General features: G+C 35.0%; 1 protein-coding gene and 1 pseudogene across 3 annotated transcripts in view; one reads left to right on the top strand and one right to left on the bottom strand.

The window, feature by feature from the left end:
- LOC150108473 (PX domain-containing protein kinase-like protein) overlaps positions 1 to 21702 on the top strand; it is a 307545-nt gene that overhangs the window by 140317 nt on the left and 145526 nt on the right. For 2 of the 3 annotated variants that reach the window (XR_016548134.1, XM_090390803.1), the window contains exons 8-9: positions 9125 to 9263; positions 14301 to 14425. Coding sequence is in view for 2 of the 3 variants with exons in the window: in XM_090390803.1 (XP_090246929.1) it covers positions 9125 to 9263; positions 14301 to 14425 (264 nt within the window). In the remaining variant the exon portion in view is untranslated. The remainder of the gene's footprint in view (positions 1 to 9124; positions 9264 to 14300; positions 14426 to 21702) is intronic. The other variant, XM_090390804.1, reaches the window with a different exon arrangement.
- Positions 9816 to 9975, bottom strand: LOC150108474 (U2 spliceosomal RNA; annotated as a pseudogene).

Below are 21702 nucleotides of genomic sequence, written 5' to 3'. Positions count from 1 at the left end.
CTTCAGCACGGCAGGCCTATCATAATGTCTCTTTCATCCCAGTTCCCTTCTCACAGTCATTTCACCTAGACTCAGTTGTGCTGACTTGGGGAGCATTATATTCCTCCAATTTATACCAGCTACAAACACATAACTTGTTACATGGCATGATGCATCTTGTCCATGAGGGTGTCTGTCGACTTCTTTCCCAACAGTGTATAAGCAGCTTGTATTGCAGTTGATAGGATGACATGACACTGACACTTCTATACAAAGGAACAGACCTAAGGTTTGATTCTCATCAATGACTTGAAGTAGGGATTCTCAACATGTGGTACGCGTACCCCTTGGGGTACATAGTAAAATTTTTGGGGGTACACCATGATAGCCAAAAAGTTGCTAGATATAGTAACAAAGTCGCTAAATTGGCAACACTGATACATACTGATTAATTTCTGAGAACTCAGTGATGAAGTGCAGTGCTGTAATAGTTCATGTCTATACACGTTTGTTAAATTAAAATTGTTCATCACTCTTTGTGTTTATCGATATATGCAATTTATGAATACAAAATTTAATGTGTGTGTTTTATTTTATTCCCATTGTTATACTATAACTATAGTTTTATCTATCTATACAAGGGATATGCAATTTACATACACATTTCCAGGGAGGAGTACATGAAGCATAAAAGGTTGAGAACCACTTACTTGAAGAACTTTTACTGAAATAAAAGGGCTGTTCCAATTAGGAGTGAATTTTTACTGATGTAATACATCCTGTTAATACTGATCAAGAAGTTTGTAAATATTATCAAAGCAGGTTGATTCTGTATATTTTAAATGTAGAATTTAAAAAATGGACCCCCACACACACACACACTCACCATGCACATTTGGGTTCTTTGCAAATATGCCAAACAGCTAATATTTGAATTATTTAATGAATACTTTTTTTTTTTGTAAAGCATAATTGTTTAAGGATTGTGTCAGGGTCAAAACCAAATAACTGGGAGGAGACCTCCACATCGCCTTTCAGGAATGAAGATAACTGACTGGAGCTTCTGACCTAATATCCAGTCCTCATCTTCACGTGATGCACCCCATTAGTAGGTATCTACTGGGTGCTGAATGAACAATGGGCTGGCAGTTTGGGACCAAGTGTACCAAATTGTACTCTATTGGCTTAAACCACAAATACATAAGATGGTACAACGTGATGGGATTTCATACCATCTGGGGGTGTCGTCTGGTTAAACAAGGCCCCCTCCGCTGTTTTTATGAGGGAACGAACTAGGGTGAACAGTGAAAAGTCAGCTACTGGAACAAGCTTCAACTCAACATTTAGAAGACAAGTAATAAATTGATTTGGAGGAAAATTGTTGATAGGAGATTAATAATAAATAAACTTAATCATGTAGTGCTGTCATAGTAACCTGAACACCCCTTGGGGGGGGGGGGCGCTACATATCAGGAATTGATGATGATGCATAATTGTTTATTGGGAAAAAAAAATTGTATTTTTTAAAGTTAATAGGAAGAACCAAATTTTTAAATACTTTAATTTTTTATTTTATTTATTTATTTTATTTATTTTTTTTTTTTTTTTGCATTTATAATAAGTAAGAACATTAAAAAAATGTTAAAAATACAAATTTAAAATGCTAACAAGTACTTCATTTCCTGTTATAATAGTACCTTTGGGTGTCTGTCTCTCTCTCACTCACTCACACACACACACATACAGTAGTCTCCCATCATACTAACATTCCATTTTACCAGATATCATTGCTCATTTCCAGGATGTGTTAGTGGAGTGATTGACTGTACTTATCATTCATTGCATCCAAATTTTCAGAAATAAATTTGGATGTGAACAAATGAAGCGAACTCCCAATGGTATATCACAGCCCTTATTATAACTTGATCATTAGTTCTTTATAATATTCATCCTGAGTGGTCTATAACATCTTCATGATTTTTTGCCTCGGTTTTTAGTTAAACTTTTCAGATTGTTGATCTTTTAATACTTCAATGATTTAAAATCTAACAAATATAACTTTTTTTTTTTTGTGGTTTCTAAATTTTGAATTTTGTGTATTCTCAGGCTGGTTTGTCTCTTTTGTGGGGTAAAAAAAACCCTATTGGCATATGATATTGAGTAATTCATTTCATTTGAAAAGGCCTGATAAAGGTTGTTCTTCGCCTTGTACACAGGATTCAAATCCAGGTTCGGGAAGTCCTGGTTGGAAGATCCAATTTCATATGTTTGGAAAGCACTCACGGTACCTATCAAAAGAATGGAATAAAACCAAATGTAAGAATTATGAATAATTTTCCTGATGAGGTTTATGCAGGAATTTCTCTTCCACATTTTTCATACCCTCTTCTTAAATATGAGAAGAGGCTATGAATAATGTGGAAAAAAAAATTTGGGAAAAACAAGTTGGGTTTAGGAAAAATAGAGTTGGTCAACACCAGATGTTTACTTCATGAGCAATACAGTTGAACTTACTATTGGAAACATTATAACAAACTCATTCACTATAGCAAGCTTCTGAAAAGCCCTAACCAACTCTGTAGTGTGAGCCCATTGTAGTTGAGAAATAATAACAATTCAAGGAATATAACAAGGGTCTATATTTAAGTTTTCTTTTTTTTGCATATCTGAAAAAGATATATCAGGTGAGTTGTCAAGAGAAGAGGATTATATTACAGATCAATATATATGTTTTTCATTTAAGTTGTAAAGCAGTAATTAGAATTAACAGTGTAAAGGAAAATAGGTTGATGTAAAATCATGTATTAGACATGCTATCTTTTCTGTTATTCATTGACTGTATGGATCCTCTTATAACGAAGTTAGTAATCAGATATTAGAATTGGACCTAAAATTCAACCCTTTATTCAAGTGATGTTATTCTTACACTTGTAGATAGACTCACTGCTGCTAGTCTTCAGGATACTTTAAGTAAATTGAATAACTGCTATAACAAATTTGGCATGAAAATGTACAACATATATAGGTAGAAGAACCTGAAAAACATCACCTTTATTCTCAGTGGAGAACATATTTGCAGAAGCAGTAAAATTTCAGATATTTAGGCACAATTTTAAGTGAAAATAACAGAATAATCAATTTTATGGTGGGCATTCTGATAACTATATTTTTTCTTTGTTCTAATTCTGATAACTATATATTTAAAACTAACAGTGTAACACATTGTTTAATCTAATTTTAACACAAGGATCTGAAAGTTAAGTTAGGTATAGAATATTAATTGACCAGAAAAGCCACAAAAAAACATTCTGAGGAAATTTTGGGGAGTGAGTCACATCGCTGGCAGACTCTTTAAAAATGACTATCAGAAAGTTTGTTATTAGCATTCAGAAACATGGAACCACACTCATGTATGTATGAGGGTGGTTCCATAAGTTTCTGGCCTGACTAACTTTTAGAGGTGCTGGAAAGAAAACAACTGTGTCACTTTTCAGCATAATCTCCCTTTACTTCAACACACTTTTCACATCTTTGAATTAACATTTCTGTGCTCTTGAAAAATTAGTCTGTATGCAAAATGACTTAAAATTGCATCTTTCACCTCATTCTCATCTGCACATTTTCTTCCTTGAAGATCTTTCTTCAGTTTTGAAAAGAGGTAGTAGTCACTGGGTGCTAGATCTGGGCAGTGGAGTAGGTGTTCAATCTCCTGAAAGCCATAGTCCTTCACTGCAGCAGTCTCAGCAATAGCTGTATGGACTGGAGCATTGTCGTGAAGTAGGAACACTATTGATCAGTATTCCTCATCTCTTCTCCTTTATGGTATAATAAAATTAGTTTAATCCTTTATCCAAGTGTGAGCAAACTTTGTTTGCTCACACTTGGATAAAGGATTAAACTAATTTTATTATACCACCTTACCCCAGTCCTGAAGATACTTTCAGGTGCAAACTTTGTTTGCTCACACTTGGATAAAGGATTAAACTAATTTTAGTATACCACCTTACCCCAGTCCTGAAGATACTTTCAGGTGCAAACTTTGTTTGCTCACACTTGGATAAAGGATTAAACTAATTTTATTATACTCTAACCAAGTGAAAAATAAACTTTCAACATCTTTCTCTAAATCCAGAGTAATTTATTAAAAAAGGGTGGCACACCATTTGGCAACTCCTATAGGTAGAGATGACCTGCTAATGCTTCTGCCTGGTATCTCCACTTGGGCCTGGCTCCCACTGAAGAGACCTCAATAAAGGTCGAAACTAGTCTGGATAGTGGCCCTTCCCTTAATGCATAACATCAGACATATCTGCAAGGAGATGTGTTTTGCATTATGGGAGATACTGAGATAGGAGTGATAGTAACTTGCTCCACCTTTGCAACGAGTTGCCGTGGTGTTGTACCACCTTACCCCAGTCCTGAAGATACTTTCAGGCGCAAACTTTGTTTGCTCACACTTGGATAAAGGATTAAACTAATTTTATTATACTCTAACCAAGTGAAAAATAAACTTTCAACTTCTCCTTTATGGTGTCGAGCAGTTGGTGCAGGAGTAAAACATAATATTCTGCATTCACAATGGTATTCCTTTCCATGAAGTCCATCAAGAGAATTCCCCCAATTTGTCACTCTTGGTTGACTAAGTGACCTTGGCCTTTCTTGGTGCACCACTCCATGGATTCCCTTTTGAAAATAGGATCATAATAAAGGACCATGGTTTCATCCTGGTGACAATGGATTCCAGCACTTTTCTCTGATTCCCTTGACAAAGCTCTAAAAACTTGCTGAAACAAGTCACACGATGCTCCTTCTGAATTGAAGAGAGAAGTCAGGGCATCCACCTTGCACTGACCTTTGTTAAGTGAAGCTTCTCATGAATGATGCAAAAGACAGTTGTTATAGAAAGCCCCAACCTTTCTGAGATTTCTTTGAACTTCAGCCGTCTGTCATTGAGCATTTCTTCCTCAACAAGAGAGACATTTTTTTCAGTCATCACTTCCACAGGTCAACCATCACGAGGATCATCTTCGATACTCTCTCTTCCTAGGTGAAACTATTTAGCCCATTCCTTCATGGTAGAATATGAAGGAGAAGCTTCCCCATAAACACCATCTAATATCTGTTTGATAGCACTTGGAGAAAGCCCTTCTTTGGTGAAAAACTTTATCAAGCATGGTACTCAATCTTTAACATTGCTGCCACTTAGCGTGTCATGTATTAGTGAAACGAGTCTCTCCAACTGAATGACACATAGAGAGTTGAAACTGGTACACTAAGTTCTCCTTAGATGGTGCTATCTGTCATGCACTACATTTTAAAATTGGTGCAAATTTTGTATATCAGGCTGGAAACGTTTGGAACCTACCTTATATCTAGAACTAAGCTGTGGTGGTGATATCAGAGAAGAAAGATTGGCAAAACAGATGTGTGATGCTGAGATAGCAGGAAAAATACCAGAGGAAGATATATAACAGATATAATTATAACAGAGTGAAAATCTGTTACAGTATTCCTTGATGTAAACCAGCAGGTTCAGATGTTTTCAGATATAGACAAACATGTCCCAGAGTATTTTCAAACTAGTGCTACATACCTGAATTCAAAGCAGCAACATAAGTGTAATAAGTGAAATAATTTAAAATTATGGTATTATAACTAAGATTTGAGAAAAGGCAAATGAGTAACAAATACAAGATGTTATCTTCAACCAATAATGATAAAGGGAAAAGAAGTAGCTATAATATTCAATGCTAAATCAATGTTTAAATTTCCATAGTTGTTGCTGTTATTCATGTTGAAGTTTCTGGAACACAAAGCTACGTAAACACTGGGATATAAATAAATAATTTACTAGCTAAATTAATTATTTACAGCTAACATTTCATTAGTTTAAGCTAGCATTATCAGAGTTAATTTAACACTACACACACACACTCAGTCACAAACTAAAATGACCTGGATAACAAGAACAGTCATATGCATGAGGGTGACAGTGCCATTCTCTTTGTGATTCTTGTTAATGCTGATGGTTAGATAGGGCAGTGTGCCAAAATCTGACATGCAGCCAACAGTTAACTGGGTTCTATAGAATTTCTGCTTCTTCCAGGAATAGTCTTGCCTGTTTAAATTGGGATTTGTAACGTAGCCTAGCTTTCTCCCATCTTATGAAGTGGTGTTTCTCTAAGGCATGTTGAGATAGTTTGCTTTTTTGTTCTCCATTCCAGATGTATTTTTTACATTCTTTTTTCCTGACCAAAGTAGTTTTTCCTATCTGTCCAATATATTGAGTTCTACACTGGCAGGGTATGTTGTAGACACCTGGGAAGGTGAGAGGGTCTTGGTAATCCTTAATTTGTCTTAGGCAGGTAGAAATTTTGTTTAGATTAGAAGTTTGTATACAGTTGTATTCTTGTTATTTCAGAAGGAGAGCCAGTTTATCTGTTGTCCTTTGATGTAGGGTAAAGATATACTGTGTGGATATACTGGTTTGAAGATGGAGGGGGATTTGTTCTTTTTTTTTTTTTTTTTTTAGGAGTGTAATGAGGGTTTTTTTATTTTTATTTTTTATTTGTTGGAATGATGTGAGTAGAGCCTGTTGTTCCAGGTAGAGAAGTGGCCTCAGGGATGAAATTTGCTCTGCCCTTGAGACTACAGTTTTGAAAATCTAAGTTTCTGAGCAGGGTGGTTGTGGGAAGTGGCATGTGGATATCTGTGTGTATATGAAGGGGGGGGGGGTATGGTAAACTGAACATATGAGGTGACCCATCTGTTTGCCTTGTAACTGAAGTATCCAAGAAGGTAAGAGCTCCTCTTTCTTTTTTTACAATGAAACAAATTCAAGGATGAATATTATTGAGGAAATGTAAAAAAGCTAGTCTGTGGACAATGCAGCCAAATGACAAAGACATTGTCTATATAGCTCAACCATACTTTGAGGGGAGGGGAAACCTAATTAGGTGCCAGTGATTCAATGATTCCATGTTCAAGTTCACAAAATTGGGAGGGTTGAAAGCAGGAAGGAAGCTCATTGCTACACCTTCAATTTGTTTAAAGAGTTAGCTGTTCTAGCTAAAATATCCTGATTCAGGAATATGTTAGCAGAGCTAGTCTCAGGTGGCATGGCCACTTAAACAGAATGGGATAGGAAAGACTAGCAAAACAAGTGTTTTTTTTTTGCCAGAATGGAAAAGAAAAAGACCCAGAGGAAGTTCAAGACCTGTGTGGATTGATACGGTGAGATGTGCCTTAGAAGACACAAATAAGATCTGATAATATTGCAGTCATGACAGATTAATTTGGTGTGAAAATTATTGATAGGCAGTTAGTAATGAACTAATTTTTTTGTGTAATATGATGAGATCTCAATAAAGGTCTCATCAGTGAAATCGGTCTGGGTAGCGACCATTCTCATAATGTGTAGTATTATACATTATGTGCTTTGCATTATGGGATACTAAGGCAATTGATATGTAGTCATTAGTATCTATATATGAGTTGCCCAGTCCTGAAGTTACTTCAGGCACAAACTTTGTTTGCTTACACTTGGATAAAAGATTAAACCAAGAATATAATCTCTTGGCATCTTTAATTTACAATAGCTCTCTCTCTCTCTGTAATCCTGATTGTTTTGGAGGTTGGCAAAATCTAGTTTGTTTTGTATTCTGTTGCTAATGATTTCTGTAAAAATTTTGTATATTATTTAAAAGATAGGATGATAATTTTTAATATCGTCTCTCTCTTTTTAAAAACTATAATAAGGATAGCATTATTCCATCTCTTAAGTATTCTCTTCTGTATTAGGCAAAAGTAAATTTTATCTAATATTGTCATGACTGGTTCACAATCTGCTTTCAGAACTATTGCTTACTTATCTGCACCTTGTGTCTTTCTACTACTCATGCTACCCATTGCATACTGAACTACTTTTAAAACATCAGGGCATATTTCTTCCTCTTCCATTTGGGATATTACATTTTTGTTTTCATGTTAGTTTAAATTTTGGGAATCATATAATTTGACATACAAGGACTCTGTTCTTCTTATGATCTGTTCTTTGTCTTTAATTAGTACTCCATTTCATTTTTTCATCTTTAAAGGTTATTAATTTATTTTGTCCTATGGACAACTCTTTTTACTCCTTTTAGACTCATATTGTTTTCTATCGTAATTCTAATTCTCCTTGTTCTGAAGTTTCCAATTTCTTGTCATCCTTTTTCTTATTGATTTACATAGCTCCAAGAATTCTATTCTACTTCTCATGTCTAGATCTCTTTTCATTTCTCTTCTCTTTCTGAAAAGGTTTAGGGTTTCATCAGACACCTGATAATATGTTTTCTTTCATCCTTCTTTTGATTATTTCCACTAATCCCTTTGGTATTATTTAGTAGGGTCTCAGTTATTATTTGATAGTTTTTATCCAGGTCTTCATTCATAGCTGGCCTGGTTAGCTAAGTGGTTAGTATATCTTCTCTCCAGCCAAGAGGCTGTAGGTTTGAATCCTGCCAAGAGCATGGATGTCTGTGATTGTCCTACTAACCATTTGCCATATGTACTGCTGTAAAACTGTCTTGGCACAGTATGACCTTTGATGTCTTTGTACCATAGAAATCAAATCAAAATCAAACTTCATTCATATCAGTATCTCTCATCTCTTTCTGCATCTTGTGGAGTTCATGCACTACAAGTTGGTGGTTTTGAATACTGATGGATCGGGTGAGCAGGAATCTGCCAACTCCACGAGATGTAGAAAGAGATGAGTTTGATTTGATTTTTATGGTATACAAAGATATCAAAGGTCATACTGTTAGGTGGATGTATCCAACTGCTGAGTGTATGTATGTATACAGAAATATGTTGTTATTCATTAATACAGTAAATATTGTTTACCCAGCTACACTAGGAAAGAAATTTGCCATTCTCATAATTGAAGGGTCAGATAATCAAAGTGCATTTACATGGTGCTTGACCAGAAGTCAGTTGACATGCAAGGGTCAGTTATTGACATTGCAAATGTTGATTAATCGAAGGGTCATTGTTCGAAAGTCAGATAAATGGTAGGTTACTGTATTATATTAATTTCCTTTCCCCTTTGTTAATGAGTAATTTCCATTGTTACTTATTAATATTGTATTAATTCTTTTTGCAGACGAAACCTAAGGGTCCTTTTTTAAAAAAATATGGAAAGCCCAAAATGTACACATCATTAGAACCAGATAAAATAAGAATATATGGTCATCAAATCCTTTTAGGCTTGAAATTCCTTCAGGATAAATGTTTTCCACATGGTAGGTGTTTAAAATAAACAGAGAAGCTTTTTTTTTTGTCTGCATAAACCATATCATGTAGAAAGAAATTCAAGTTTAACTTGCCACTATATATATATCATTAAAAATTTAGCTTGTGGTACAGGTTGTACAATGTAAATCTAAGGCAACCTTTCCACATTGATTCCAACTGTCATGCATAGTTTAAGCAAGTCTGATGTTATGTCATAAATTGGGAATTATCAATCATAAATAAAAGGTAATTCCCAAGTTTTATAGTTATTTACTGCAACAAATCTTCATTTAGTTCATTCAGTCACTTTTCATATACTCTTTGTGTAGCTTCTCTGTGATTCAAAAAATTACTTTTTTCATGAAGATATTGGTGTTTTAAGCTGGGGGGGGGGGTTTACAGCAGTGTTTCACGCTTTTCCAACTATGATCCAAAATAATAAAAAAATGCATTTTGCATCTCGGCTCAAGCATGCATGCATGTGCACGTGCACACACACACACTATATATATATATATATATATATATATATATATATATATATGAGACGCGAAACCCTGAGAAGTTGAGGTCCTAGAATGCCAGGCAACTCGTCACAAAGGTGGAGCAAGCCCTAAGCACCTCACCACCTTCCAAAAATCAGTTTGATATCTTGTTGCCCATATCAGATATTAAGCTGAAGAGATCTGATACTACACTGTTATATTAGCAAAAAGTGATATCTCTTCTTATCAAATCTGATACAGGCCCCATCAGGTCCCAAGATATAAACTGATTTTTGGAAGGCTTCCAGGGACATGTAGCTTACTCTACCTTTTCCTTGAGTTGCCCTGGTGTTGCATAACCTCCAGGGTTATCTCTCTCCATCAGGGAAACATGAAACCGTGTGTGTGTGTGTGTGCGTGCGCTTGCAGAGCTAAAAGAAACATGCATTTTATTTACATTTAAATACAAAAAAAAAAAAAGAAAGAAAGAAAGAATCAAACAGCAAAAACAGGAATTAGGAAATATTTTATTTAATGTCACATGTGTGTTTGCCATAAAACATAAGATTCATTTTTATTCATCAGAATAAGCAGTTTTGCTTGCTATGCTTATCCTTTAGAACACAAATGAAATGTCCCTTCCCCAACAGACACCATACTGCAAATGCAAGATAAATATGAGATTATAGCTAAATAGAATGTATAGACACAATTAAAGCCAATACACTGTGTAGAGACAATTGGTTTAGATTGGAGATATCTGAAATGAAAATGACCTGATTCAACATATAAGAATGCTTTATAAAACTATAAAAATGCACTCGCTCTACATGGAAGGGTAATGATATACCATCAAGTAAGTCCTCTCTTGAAGGATGAAATGTGACAACATCCCCATAAACATGTTAATACTATGAAATCTGAGATGAACTCTAGTACTTTCTATCATATTTCATTTAAAAAAATGTTGATCACCACCTGCTAAACTGATTTCACAACACACCTAATTGGTTGTGACAGTTTGAAAAACACTAGTTTACATTGATTTACGGAATTCTTCTTTAGTTCATATGAGTGCACTGAGTAATATTATCCATTTTATTATAGAAAACCTTTTAAAATACCATTGTTACTACAGAGTCTGTGAACTTATCAGTAATTATAATAAGTGATACTATTAGTGTTTGCTATAGTAAGAGAAAATAATACATTGAATGCTATTTCATTAGTGTTATTCAGTTCAGTTTCTATATGACTGTGCACTTGATTATTAACTCCACCAGAGGTTAGTCTAGGGCTCATTCTAGGGAGAGTCTATTAACATTCATCAAAGGCGAATGTTTGTAAGGAACTCGCTCACCTTGAGAGAACCTGAATCTCACATTCTTCCTAAACAACACTATCTTCTGTTTCTGGAATGACTCTTACATCTGATTCCACATAGCATAAGTTGTGAAATCTTGCTTGTCTCTACTGTAAGATCTGCATACAACTCTTATGCTACTATCTTATCCTCCTCTCTTCTGTCTCTTAACTCAGACTTTGAAGATCACATTCCCTCAGTTCTGTCCTCTTATGCACAGTTCCATAGGCCTTATATCATCCTAGTTATTTGCTGCTAGAACTTTTCTTGTCTCCTCGTCTTCTCAGAATCCAAGTGATGACCATATCTGAGCATAATGTTCAAAATGTAGTTTTATTAAAATCTTATTAAGTGGGAGGATAACTTCCTTATTCCTATAAGTTAATGTTTTCTTCAATAATGTAACTATCTAATGTGGTAACTGTCTCAACATTGTGATATCTAAATTTGTCTACCCCATAATCCTGCATGCTTTTTGCTTCATTGAACACCTATAGCCAGTTATCATTATTATTTTTTTTTTAAGTGCCTCTCACCCATGAAAGGTTTTGTAATCCTAAAATGTGTATTGTTGGTTGCCTAAGGATTTTTTTTCTATATTTGAACTTTTATAATATATATATATATATATATATATTAAAGATACTGGGAAATTTTATACTTGGTTTTAATCCTTTTCCCAAAGAAGCAGAACAATGTTTGCATGTGATGAAATATATTCACCTCTGAGCTACTACTTTGTATGTAGAGGCTGACTTCATATCACTTGCCTTAATGGGTATAATGCTATGCATAATGGGAAGGGCCACTGCCCAGACTGGTTTTGATCTTTGTTGAGGCCTCATCAGTGGGAGCCAGACATGAGAGAAATACCAGGTTGAAGTAATGCAGAAGTCATATCTCATATACAAGTAGGCAAATGGTGCTTGACCTTATTTATAAAAATCTCTGGATGAGAGAAAGTTGATGAAATTTTTTTACCTTGGGTTTATTATATGTTAAAAATACCAAGAAATTTTATACTTGGTTTTAATCCTTTTCCCAAGGACACAAAACAAAGTTTTGCATGTGAAATATATTCATGTCTGAGCTACTACTTTGTATATAAAAGCTAATGACTTCATATCATTTGCCTTAATATGTATGCCATAATGCAAAACATACTACCTTTCAGACATGCATAATACTATGCATAATGGGATTGGCCTTATAGCATTATGCACGTCCGAAAGGGACTGTGCTTTGCATTATGGGATACATATTGAGGCAAGTGATATGAAGTCATCAGCCTCTATATACAAAGTAGTAGATATTCCTGTGATCTCATCTCACTGCATCATCCTCTTCTTCTTTCTTTTTGGGAATCAAAAGAATTTTTTTTTATCTTATGTGCTCTTTTAATTCTCAAAATACTTATTTACATTTGCTCGTTCACATGTTCTAAGTTTTTAGGACCAAGTTTGGGCATCATATGTATGTGAATAATATAATGGAATCATTAGCTCCTTTTAAGAGAAAGTATGAAATCACCTTTCATTCACCCATAAAATTGCTACTAATTATTCCATGTTTGTTGCTCTGGACTGTATTCCCATGTCTTGTCTGTTGAAGGATATTATTTATCCCAGATAAGTATACCACAGCATGCATTCAGCATTGACATCATCCACCAGGCTACGAAATTTTGAGTCCATGACAATTCTTCTACTCTGAATTTTAACAGTTGGACATTTATTTCATCTTTGCCAAGACTTTTTTCAATTTTTCATCTCCTATACAACATTCTCAATTTCTGTGCTATTGATCTCTAGGACAATTACTGTTATCCATTATCATGCATGTTGTGGCACTGAAAGTTCGAGTTAGAGTGCAGTTTCATATAGAAATTAATTGCTATTTTTAAGATTTGTTTCTGTTGTTTGTGATTTCTTCTTTTTCATTTAGTTGATTGATTGCTCTCTTTTGCTATTTTTAAGCTAGCATTATTTTTCATGCCATATTAAGGTAATGATAGTATTCTGTATATTCTTTCTGATCTCTCTCTCTTTACATATTCAATTTTATTTCTACTCTTGAACAATAATTTTTGTTTTCTTAATAGTTCAGTATTTTTGGTAAAATATATTTCCCTTGAACAGGTTTACTTGGGCTTTAATTGCAGTTTCCATTTGGCTGCAGAGTACATGTTTGTTTCTGTGGATATTTAGTTGCTTGTTGAGATTAGTTTTCTTACATTAATCTTATTCTGAATTACTCTTGAATCACATTTTTCTTAAACCATTTATTTCTGGTTTTGTTAAAGATGGTTTGAATAGTGCTTTTAACTAATCTATGATCTATATTAAAGTTAAATTTATTATCTCTGTCTTTTGGATTATCACATGTCACCAGCCTATTTTGCATACCTCTTCCTTTGAGTTTAACAATGTCTGGCATGTGTGGAATCCTGTCATATGGCTTGCCAAAATCCAAAAGCATTGTTACATATCCATTTCCCCTTATGAGCAGATTTCTAAAGCAGTATCTGCTTTTAACATATTTATGCTAGACATATAATAACATGTTGCACATTAGGCAGGTGCTTGCTTGACCACATATTTTATTCCTTATAAAACACTTCTTTTGATGATTTCATTAATGTTTACAGAATGCCACTTTCAATTTTTTTATTATTATTTTTTTTTGATAAAATTTTCATGTAAAACTAGTATTTGTGAACTGTCTTAATATTACTTTTATGGTTTTTTATGATATTATCCTCTTTCAAGTAAAAAAACAAACAAAAATAACTGATTTGTTTTTTAAAATTGGTTGGTTTCTGCATCTATTGAAGTATATATGTATGATTAGAGAGTGCATGCCCTACCAGTGTCATTATTACTTTCATAAAATAATCTGATACTTTGATTTCATTTACCAAATAAAATTCAAAATCCTGAAATATGATGGACATTTCTCATATTTCAGTATCAAATAAAGTTTCTGCACATCAATAAGTTTTGTTATTCAGATTTTCCATAAAGCTTCACAAACCCTAATGCATAAATTGAAGCTGATGATCATTATGGTGGTTGGGATGAAATTAGTAATTCTAATTACTATATGATTAACCAAATTTGCTGTGCAGAAACTTTATTTGATACTGATTGTTAAAAATTGTATATAGAAGGCAGTACTATTTTTCTCCCTTTTATTAGGTCATATACATTCAGGAAATATAATAATTGAAAATGATACGTGTCGTTTACTAGAAATTGAAAATCATATTCTAGGTGTACCCTCATATCTTCGACCTTACTTTATACACCAGAGAAAAGTACAAGTAAGTATTTTTCAGATATTGACTTTTTGATCTGTATTAATACTTTCAGAAGGATTCCTGATCAGAGAGTTGTGTTGTAGGTTTTTATGATCTGGTATTACTATCTTATCATAAAACATACAACAGCAATAATTTATACTTAGTGCATCCTCCCATAATGATTGTAGTTTATTTTTGTCTTTTTTTAAGTTTTCATGATCAGATATCAATACCATTAAGATCGCTCTTAAATATGATAAATAACAGACACATCTGTGCAATTTTATTTCAGGACTATTTCTTCATTCCAGTTAATTGCTAAGATCATTCATATCATAAGTATGCTAAGAAAGTAGCAAAGTAGACATGAGATACAATGGGCACATTTTATTTTTCTTTTTGATCTGCTTTTCCTACATCTAAAAGCCCATGATTCTGTTTTATATTCATTCTCTGACTATATGGATAAAATCTCTACATTGCAGCTGACAAACAGGTTAATCTGGCATGGATGCTCAGACATTGATTATAACTAATGTTTTTATTTAGAGGAAGAAACTGATGTCTAGGGATAATAATTAAGATTATTTAGTTATTATTAGACCAAATGTTGCTATAGTCATCAAAGAATTTTCATAAGTGCATAGACATGTAGACACACCAATAAGAGGGCAAACACAGAACAGACTGAGTGCAAAAAAACAGGATCTTAAACTGCTAAAGGGATGGCTATTTAGCTGATGGTCTTTTGTGAGAAGATGCAATTTCCAGTCTAGTAAATTAGAGGAAGATGAGTGATATGATGTGGTATTCGTATTTTACATTTACAATTATACAAGTTGATAATAGGATTAAGATTGAAGAGGTTTTTCATAAAATGAGAGGAGAACAAGAGGTCATCTCTGGAAGTTGTTTAAGGAGTATGAGAAGCAGGTTTTTTGCATGGAGAGTTGTGAATGATGGGAATGCATTGCCTGAGTGTGTGGTGTCCGCAGAGAATTTGAATGTGTTGCAAGGCATGGTGTGATGAGCTGTGTGTACGACAAAGGGAACTCATAGATGAGTCTGACATCATGGGTCTTGGATGATGATAATAATAATAATAGTTTGTGCAAAAGGAATGGAGTGCAGTTTTGTAGATCTTGGGGCTTATATAAGGCCAATGGATTATCCTTAAATTTATTTAAAGTTATGTGCCTCAAGAAAGTATTCTTCACTGAATGTGTGGAAGTGCAAAGTCAGGGAAGCTAGAACTATTAGAGGCAGTGATGCCTCTAATAGTTCTAGTTTTTAGCACTACTTTGGCCTCTGCTTTCACAAAATAGCTATTATGGATGGCCCGTACAGGCAAGACCTGTCCAGGCCTCTTTTTTTTTGCTGTGCTGCTTGTAAAGCATCTGGGGTAATCCTGGCATTCCACTCTTGACTGCAGTCATTGCTTGCCAGATGGTGGATGTCCATGTGTGGCTCCATGGTAGGTGGGGAGCTCTGGTGCTGGGAAAAAAAAAAAAAAAAAAAAAAAAACACTTGGGCATGAATCCTTCATCCTCAATTGTTTCGGGGGGGGGGGGGCTAACAAAGTCCCAATCAAGTAATGATAGTATACCTTTCTAGCAGAAGTAAGAAACAAAAGACAAGTATAAATGTACCATTTTTTCTAATCATCTGTGCAACAGGTGAAAAGCCAATGGGGAAAATATCACCCTTCTTCATTCAGAAGGGTTTAAGACTGGTTCTCCCAAAACACTTAAGAAACTATGTTCAGGCAATGTCCTTGTAGAAGAATCATGTCAGTAACATTCTGAAAAAATTTTCAGAGTAACATCAATGAGTGGAATACTGATTACAGTTAAACCCCCATAAAACATTCAATCCCTGTAGGCGAGTGATCTCAGAATGGGATCTCCTAGGTGTCCCTGATAAGGAGATATGTTCAGAGCTGAAAGATCAATGAGTGATAGGTATGAGGTACATCCTGATCCATAGAGATGGTCACCTGAGCACCCTTCCCAGAGACTCAAAATGCTCTCAAGGCAAACCTGCTCAATATATTTATCACCAGGTTCTGAATTAAGTGAAAAGGAACTCAATAATCTCATGATGGAACTGCCTCAGCCCATTCTCCTAATGGGTGACTTTAATGGACATAACTCGAATTTGAAAATGCCAAGAAGTTATATTCTTGGTTTCAAAGTTTGCATGTGAAGTCACTTCACGACTGGGCTCCTTGTATATAGAGACTAATGACTTCACACCAATTGCCTTAGTATCCCATAATGCAATGTGTATATCCTTATGGACATGTATAATGCTATGCATTCTGGGAAAGACCACCTATCCAGACTGGTTTTGAGGGGATTTGATAGAAACATTTAAGTTGCTTAAAGGGTTTTATAGGATAGATGCAGGGGATATGTTTCGGCATTTGACTTGTGAGACCAGAACAAGGGGTCATCCCTGGAAGTTGAGTAAGGCTGTGGTCAGTAGAGATGTGAGGACTAGATTTTTTGCTTGGAGAGTGGTGAATGAATGGAATTGGTTGTCACGGTCAATTGTGAGTACTTTTTCCTGTTAATGGGTTCAAAGAGAGGTATGATAGATTGGGTCTCTTGTGATGAGTCTTTGAATTCCATTTAGGTGTCTGTATAATAATAATAATAATAACATGTCTTTCCATGCTTCTACCTCTCATGTCAAGGTGATACTGTGGTAACATAACCTAAATATAAAGATGACCATTTGATATCAGTCTTTTCCAACTTTTACATAGATGACTAAGAAAAATTGTCTTTCACTTTACTATCAACTCACCACATGCCTCCTCATATTCTTTTGTCAGAGGGACATCTGAAAAATCCTCATTCTCAATACTAATGTTACATTCTTCTTGTAGATAAACTTAAACATTGGTTACGCATGACTTTAAATTTTTCAGGAAATGACAACATATACTAAAATATTAATTAAAAAACTTTAATCAGTACCTTCCAATATTTCAGCAATATTACATTGCTATCTTCTGAGAACATAAAATTATGATATGTGCATGCAGGCACTAACAACGAGCAAATGGAGCTGAAGAAGGCAACTGGCGTTGGTCTTAGAGTCCTAGAGGTGCCCCTAGCAGGCTGAATGGGGTTGTCTTGGCTGATGCTCTAAGGATGTATGCTTCCCAAATTTTGGGGGCAGTCTCATGCACCCAAATTTGTTGAGATTTGGGAAGTTTTTTAGAGCTGAGGCTGATTCCAGGAACAATTTTTCATATTTATATTTGCTACGGTGTAGTAAAGTGGCTTTCTTTCAACGTATTCTGTGGTGGATATCTAGTTCATGGTCTGCAAGTCCTGAGTGGCTGTATTGGTGAAACTGGATGTAGTCTTTGTATTCGGATATCCTGATATTAGTTGTCCTGCCTGTTTGGCCATAGTAGGACAGTTTACATCTGTAAGGGACCTGGTATACTCCAGGTAGGTCTTGAGGAAGTGGTTGGTCTTTTGTGGAGTGGATAAGGGATGCCAATTTCTTATGTGATTTGTAACAGGTAGTCAGATTGAATTTTTTTAGGATTTTTGTGAGTTTTCAGATGTGTCCCAGATATAAGGAATGATGATAGATTTAGTGTAATCTCTTAACATAGATTACACTAACAAGTTACATGGTCCTCCACTAAACTTATATCTCCAGTTGTACTTAAAACTTGTTTCAGAATTAACACCCATCCTGTATCATCTATAGCAGTCGACTTATCTGGCATGTATCCAACAACATGGAAGCAAGTTTTAATCATCCCCTATCCATAAAAAAAAGATAAAGAAATTAGATATCAAACAGATCTCTCACTACCTAAGCTCTTTACTCAATCACTTCAACTCTTGCTCCACAGCACACTTCTTAGCATACCTTACTCACTTTTGGACACAAGCCATGGAAAATTTTGGTGCAGTAACACATGTGACTGCTCTTGATATTTCCAAGGCATTTGATCGAGTCTGGCTTACAGGTATCATAATTCCTGTCCTTTGTGGTTGCATCACCCGTTCCTGTCTAGTCATTCTTAGTCTGTCATGGTGGATTGTTTCCATCTCATCACGGTTCTCTATCACTCAGGATATTCCAGGACTATGTGCTTTTATCGACACTCTTCTTTTTATATCATTTCGCTAACATCAAATCCTGTTCATTGTTTGCTGATGATAATATGCAATATTCTTTTGAGAAACCTTATAGGGCTCAAATGATTAAAGCTTCTAAGCACCATAACCAATGTCTTAAACACTGATATTCCAATGAAGTGAAGAAAATTAATGAATTTCAGTGCTACCAAAAGGCAATCCCATTTATTTATGGAAGAAAGGTCTTGCTACATCCCCCTCCCCTCTTCATTGCTAATATTCTGATCTCCACTCACTTTTTCTCTCTAGATTGGCTTTTATGCCTAGCCTGTCTATTTAGCACTAGCACATCACTTCCATAGCCTTGACAAGCTCAAAAAAAAACTGTCTTTTTTTTTTGTTGTTTTCAAAATGCTACTCTTCACTTACACATCTCTTATTGCTTTATAAATCACACAGTCCAACCTTAGAATGCTGTTTTTGCATTTTGGATGGTGTACCAGAAACTTTCCAAAAGAATACTATCTAGAAGAGGACCTACTTGATGGATCACCCTCCCCTCACAATATTTCTCTAATCAGTTATTTAAATTTTAATTTAAATAATGTTACATTGCTGAAGTGAAGCCTATTGGCTCTTTTATTTAAGTAATTTCTCTAATCAGTTTTTCGTAGAAAATCTGATTCTGCATTGTTTTTATAGTTGTTGCTCCACTGAAATCGACACCACCATTTCTCCATTTTTCCTTAACATGTGAGAGCAGCCTCCGGTCAGCTTTCATACACCAACTTCAACCTCTCATTTCTTTCCATCTCTCTTTGTTCTTTGGAACTTATCTATATTCGTTGTGTAAAACATGTACTGTTTTGCATACAGTCATAAATTTTCTATTATGACTGTATAAAATGCCATATCGAGTCAGTTGGGACACATACTTCAGTTGTCAACTGATTGAGACTACAGTGTACAACTGAGAATAAATCATTTTAACTAGCATGAAATCTAATAACTAAATCATCATGGTTTATTTTTTTTCCCCATAACTAAGTTTTATGTCACAAAATGTTGTGTATTATTATATTGCAAATATACATTTGTGTTTTAAAAAAACAGTTGCTGTGCCCAAATCGTTTCACAGGTGCAGAGGGAATTATTTTACAGGCTGTGGTTAGAGTGAGCTGTTGTTTACCTTCTCTTCATTTATTGTCAGTTTAACTTAAAATTATTTACAATACAGTACACATGTCTCCTCAAAAACACCTGGAAAGAGGATAACTGAATTTAGACTCACAAAATCCTTAAAGAAGCAGGAAAAACGATAACATTAGAAGAGAACATAAACTTGCATCCAAGTCTCATTGTCTCATTCTACAATAAGCACCATCTTATTGAAAAAATAAACAGACAAAAAAATTGTGTTGTTATTGGTCAAACTGCATGAACTATGCAGTGATGTGACTGTTGATGGATGTATTTATCATTTATCTGCCCCTAATCTCCCCCCCCCCCCGAAACCCACTATTTGGCTACACGTGGACGGTGTGTTTGCAATTTGGCTACATGACCTTGGACCCCTTATGCTCTTTCCTGTCCCATTCGAACAGTCAACATCCAATTCAAGCAGAAATAGAAAGAAACAGCAGTCTGCCCTTCTTCCTAACCCCCCCCCCCCACACACACACAACAATACAAAACTATAAAAATCTTAGTCCACTGGACAAAATTAATTTGCTCTGATAACAGTGCACTCACCACAGAACTCTCCAACATAAAAAAAAAAAAAAAAAAAAAAAAAACTTTTTTTGACCAATGGCTACACCTTTCACCAAATAAAGAGAATTCTTTCACCACATACCCCCCCCCTTCCAAATATAGATTTCAGCAAATCCATTGCCATCCTTTATATTCATGGTATCTCAGAAAGTGTGGCCATGATCCTAAAAAAGCACAATCTAGTAACCACTTATAAACTGCACAGAAAGCTGGCGATCCTTAACCACTCTTCCAGAGACCAGGTACTCTGTAGCTGCAACCATTCATACTTTGGTGAAATAGACAGGACAGCCAACATCTGTATATCAGAGCACGAGAACTACATCTGTTTCCACCACTATGGCTGCTCAGGATTAGTGATCACATTATGAAAAGAAGTTAGCCAAGTAGGCCAAAGGAAATTTGAAAGAATTTTATCACTATGTAGCAAGTAAAAGAAAGAATAACTGTGGAAGTGAATTAATGTTAGTGAATATGGATGGTAGAAGTGTCATATACAGAACAACTGGATGAATTGTCAAGAGTGCATTATATTCCAAGCAGTCTTGTAGCTCTTTAGATGCTAGATTAAGAAAGAACTCATAGAAAGAATAGAGGTTAAGTTAGAAATATTAAAGCTGTTAGGAGAGATTTAATCAAATATATCAATCGGACTGGATGGGATATTATCGTGTGGGTATCAAAGGAATGTGCAAAACAGCAGTGTCCCTGATTTGGTTGTTCTACTTTAGCCTCAGCACATGCAGGATTACTAATGAATGGAAAGCGAGCAAGATAATCAAATTTGAACTTGCTGGAATGAAGAAGTTTCGATTGTCTTTTCCTTGAAACATGTGAAACATTACAAAATTATCCAAACCTCAACTGATCAGACTGCATTTCAATATTCAAGTTTTCTGAAGTGATCACTATTAATTGTTCATAAGTAATTTTTTAAATTAATATTATTTTAAAATATTTTTATCTCTGCAATGGTCTTCAATTGTTCCTTTGAACTCTAATAGTATAATATTATATATACTTCACCTGCACCCGAGACACAAGTTAATATATGCATGATTTATGACTTATTATTGTGATTCGTGTTTTGAATGTAGTTAATGGTCTATCTTATATCGTCTGAGAAATGACTATGTAAGGAGAATGGTGAAAGTTACAAACTTAGGAACATAGATACAGGAGGCAAGTTTGAGATGGTTAGGTCGTGATGAGGAGGGAGGAAGAATGTGTATGGGAAGAAAGGTCATGCAGATGGATGTGCAGGGGGGAGGAGGAAGCATGGACGGGCAAAGAAGAAATGGAGGGAGATTGTGGAGGATGAATAACTTGGTGGCTACAGCCCAAGAAAGGAGATTGTGGAGGAGACTCACTACAAACAGCGACACTACTTAAGTGGGAAAAGCTGCAAAAGAA

Source organism: Typopeltis vanoorti, chromosome 3, assembly GCF_054136105.1.
Source record: "Typopeltis vanoorti isolate ZY-2024b chromosome 3, IOZ_Tvanoo_1.0, whole genome shotgun sequence".
NCBI classification, from domain to species: domain Eukaryota; kingdom Metazoa; phylum Arthropoda; class Arachnida; order Uropygi; family Thelyphonidae; genus Typopeltis; species Typopeltis vanoorti.
The sequence above is the reverse complement of the archived record's forward strand: the minus strand, read 5'-3'. Positions and strand labels throughout refer to the sequence as shown.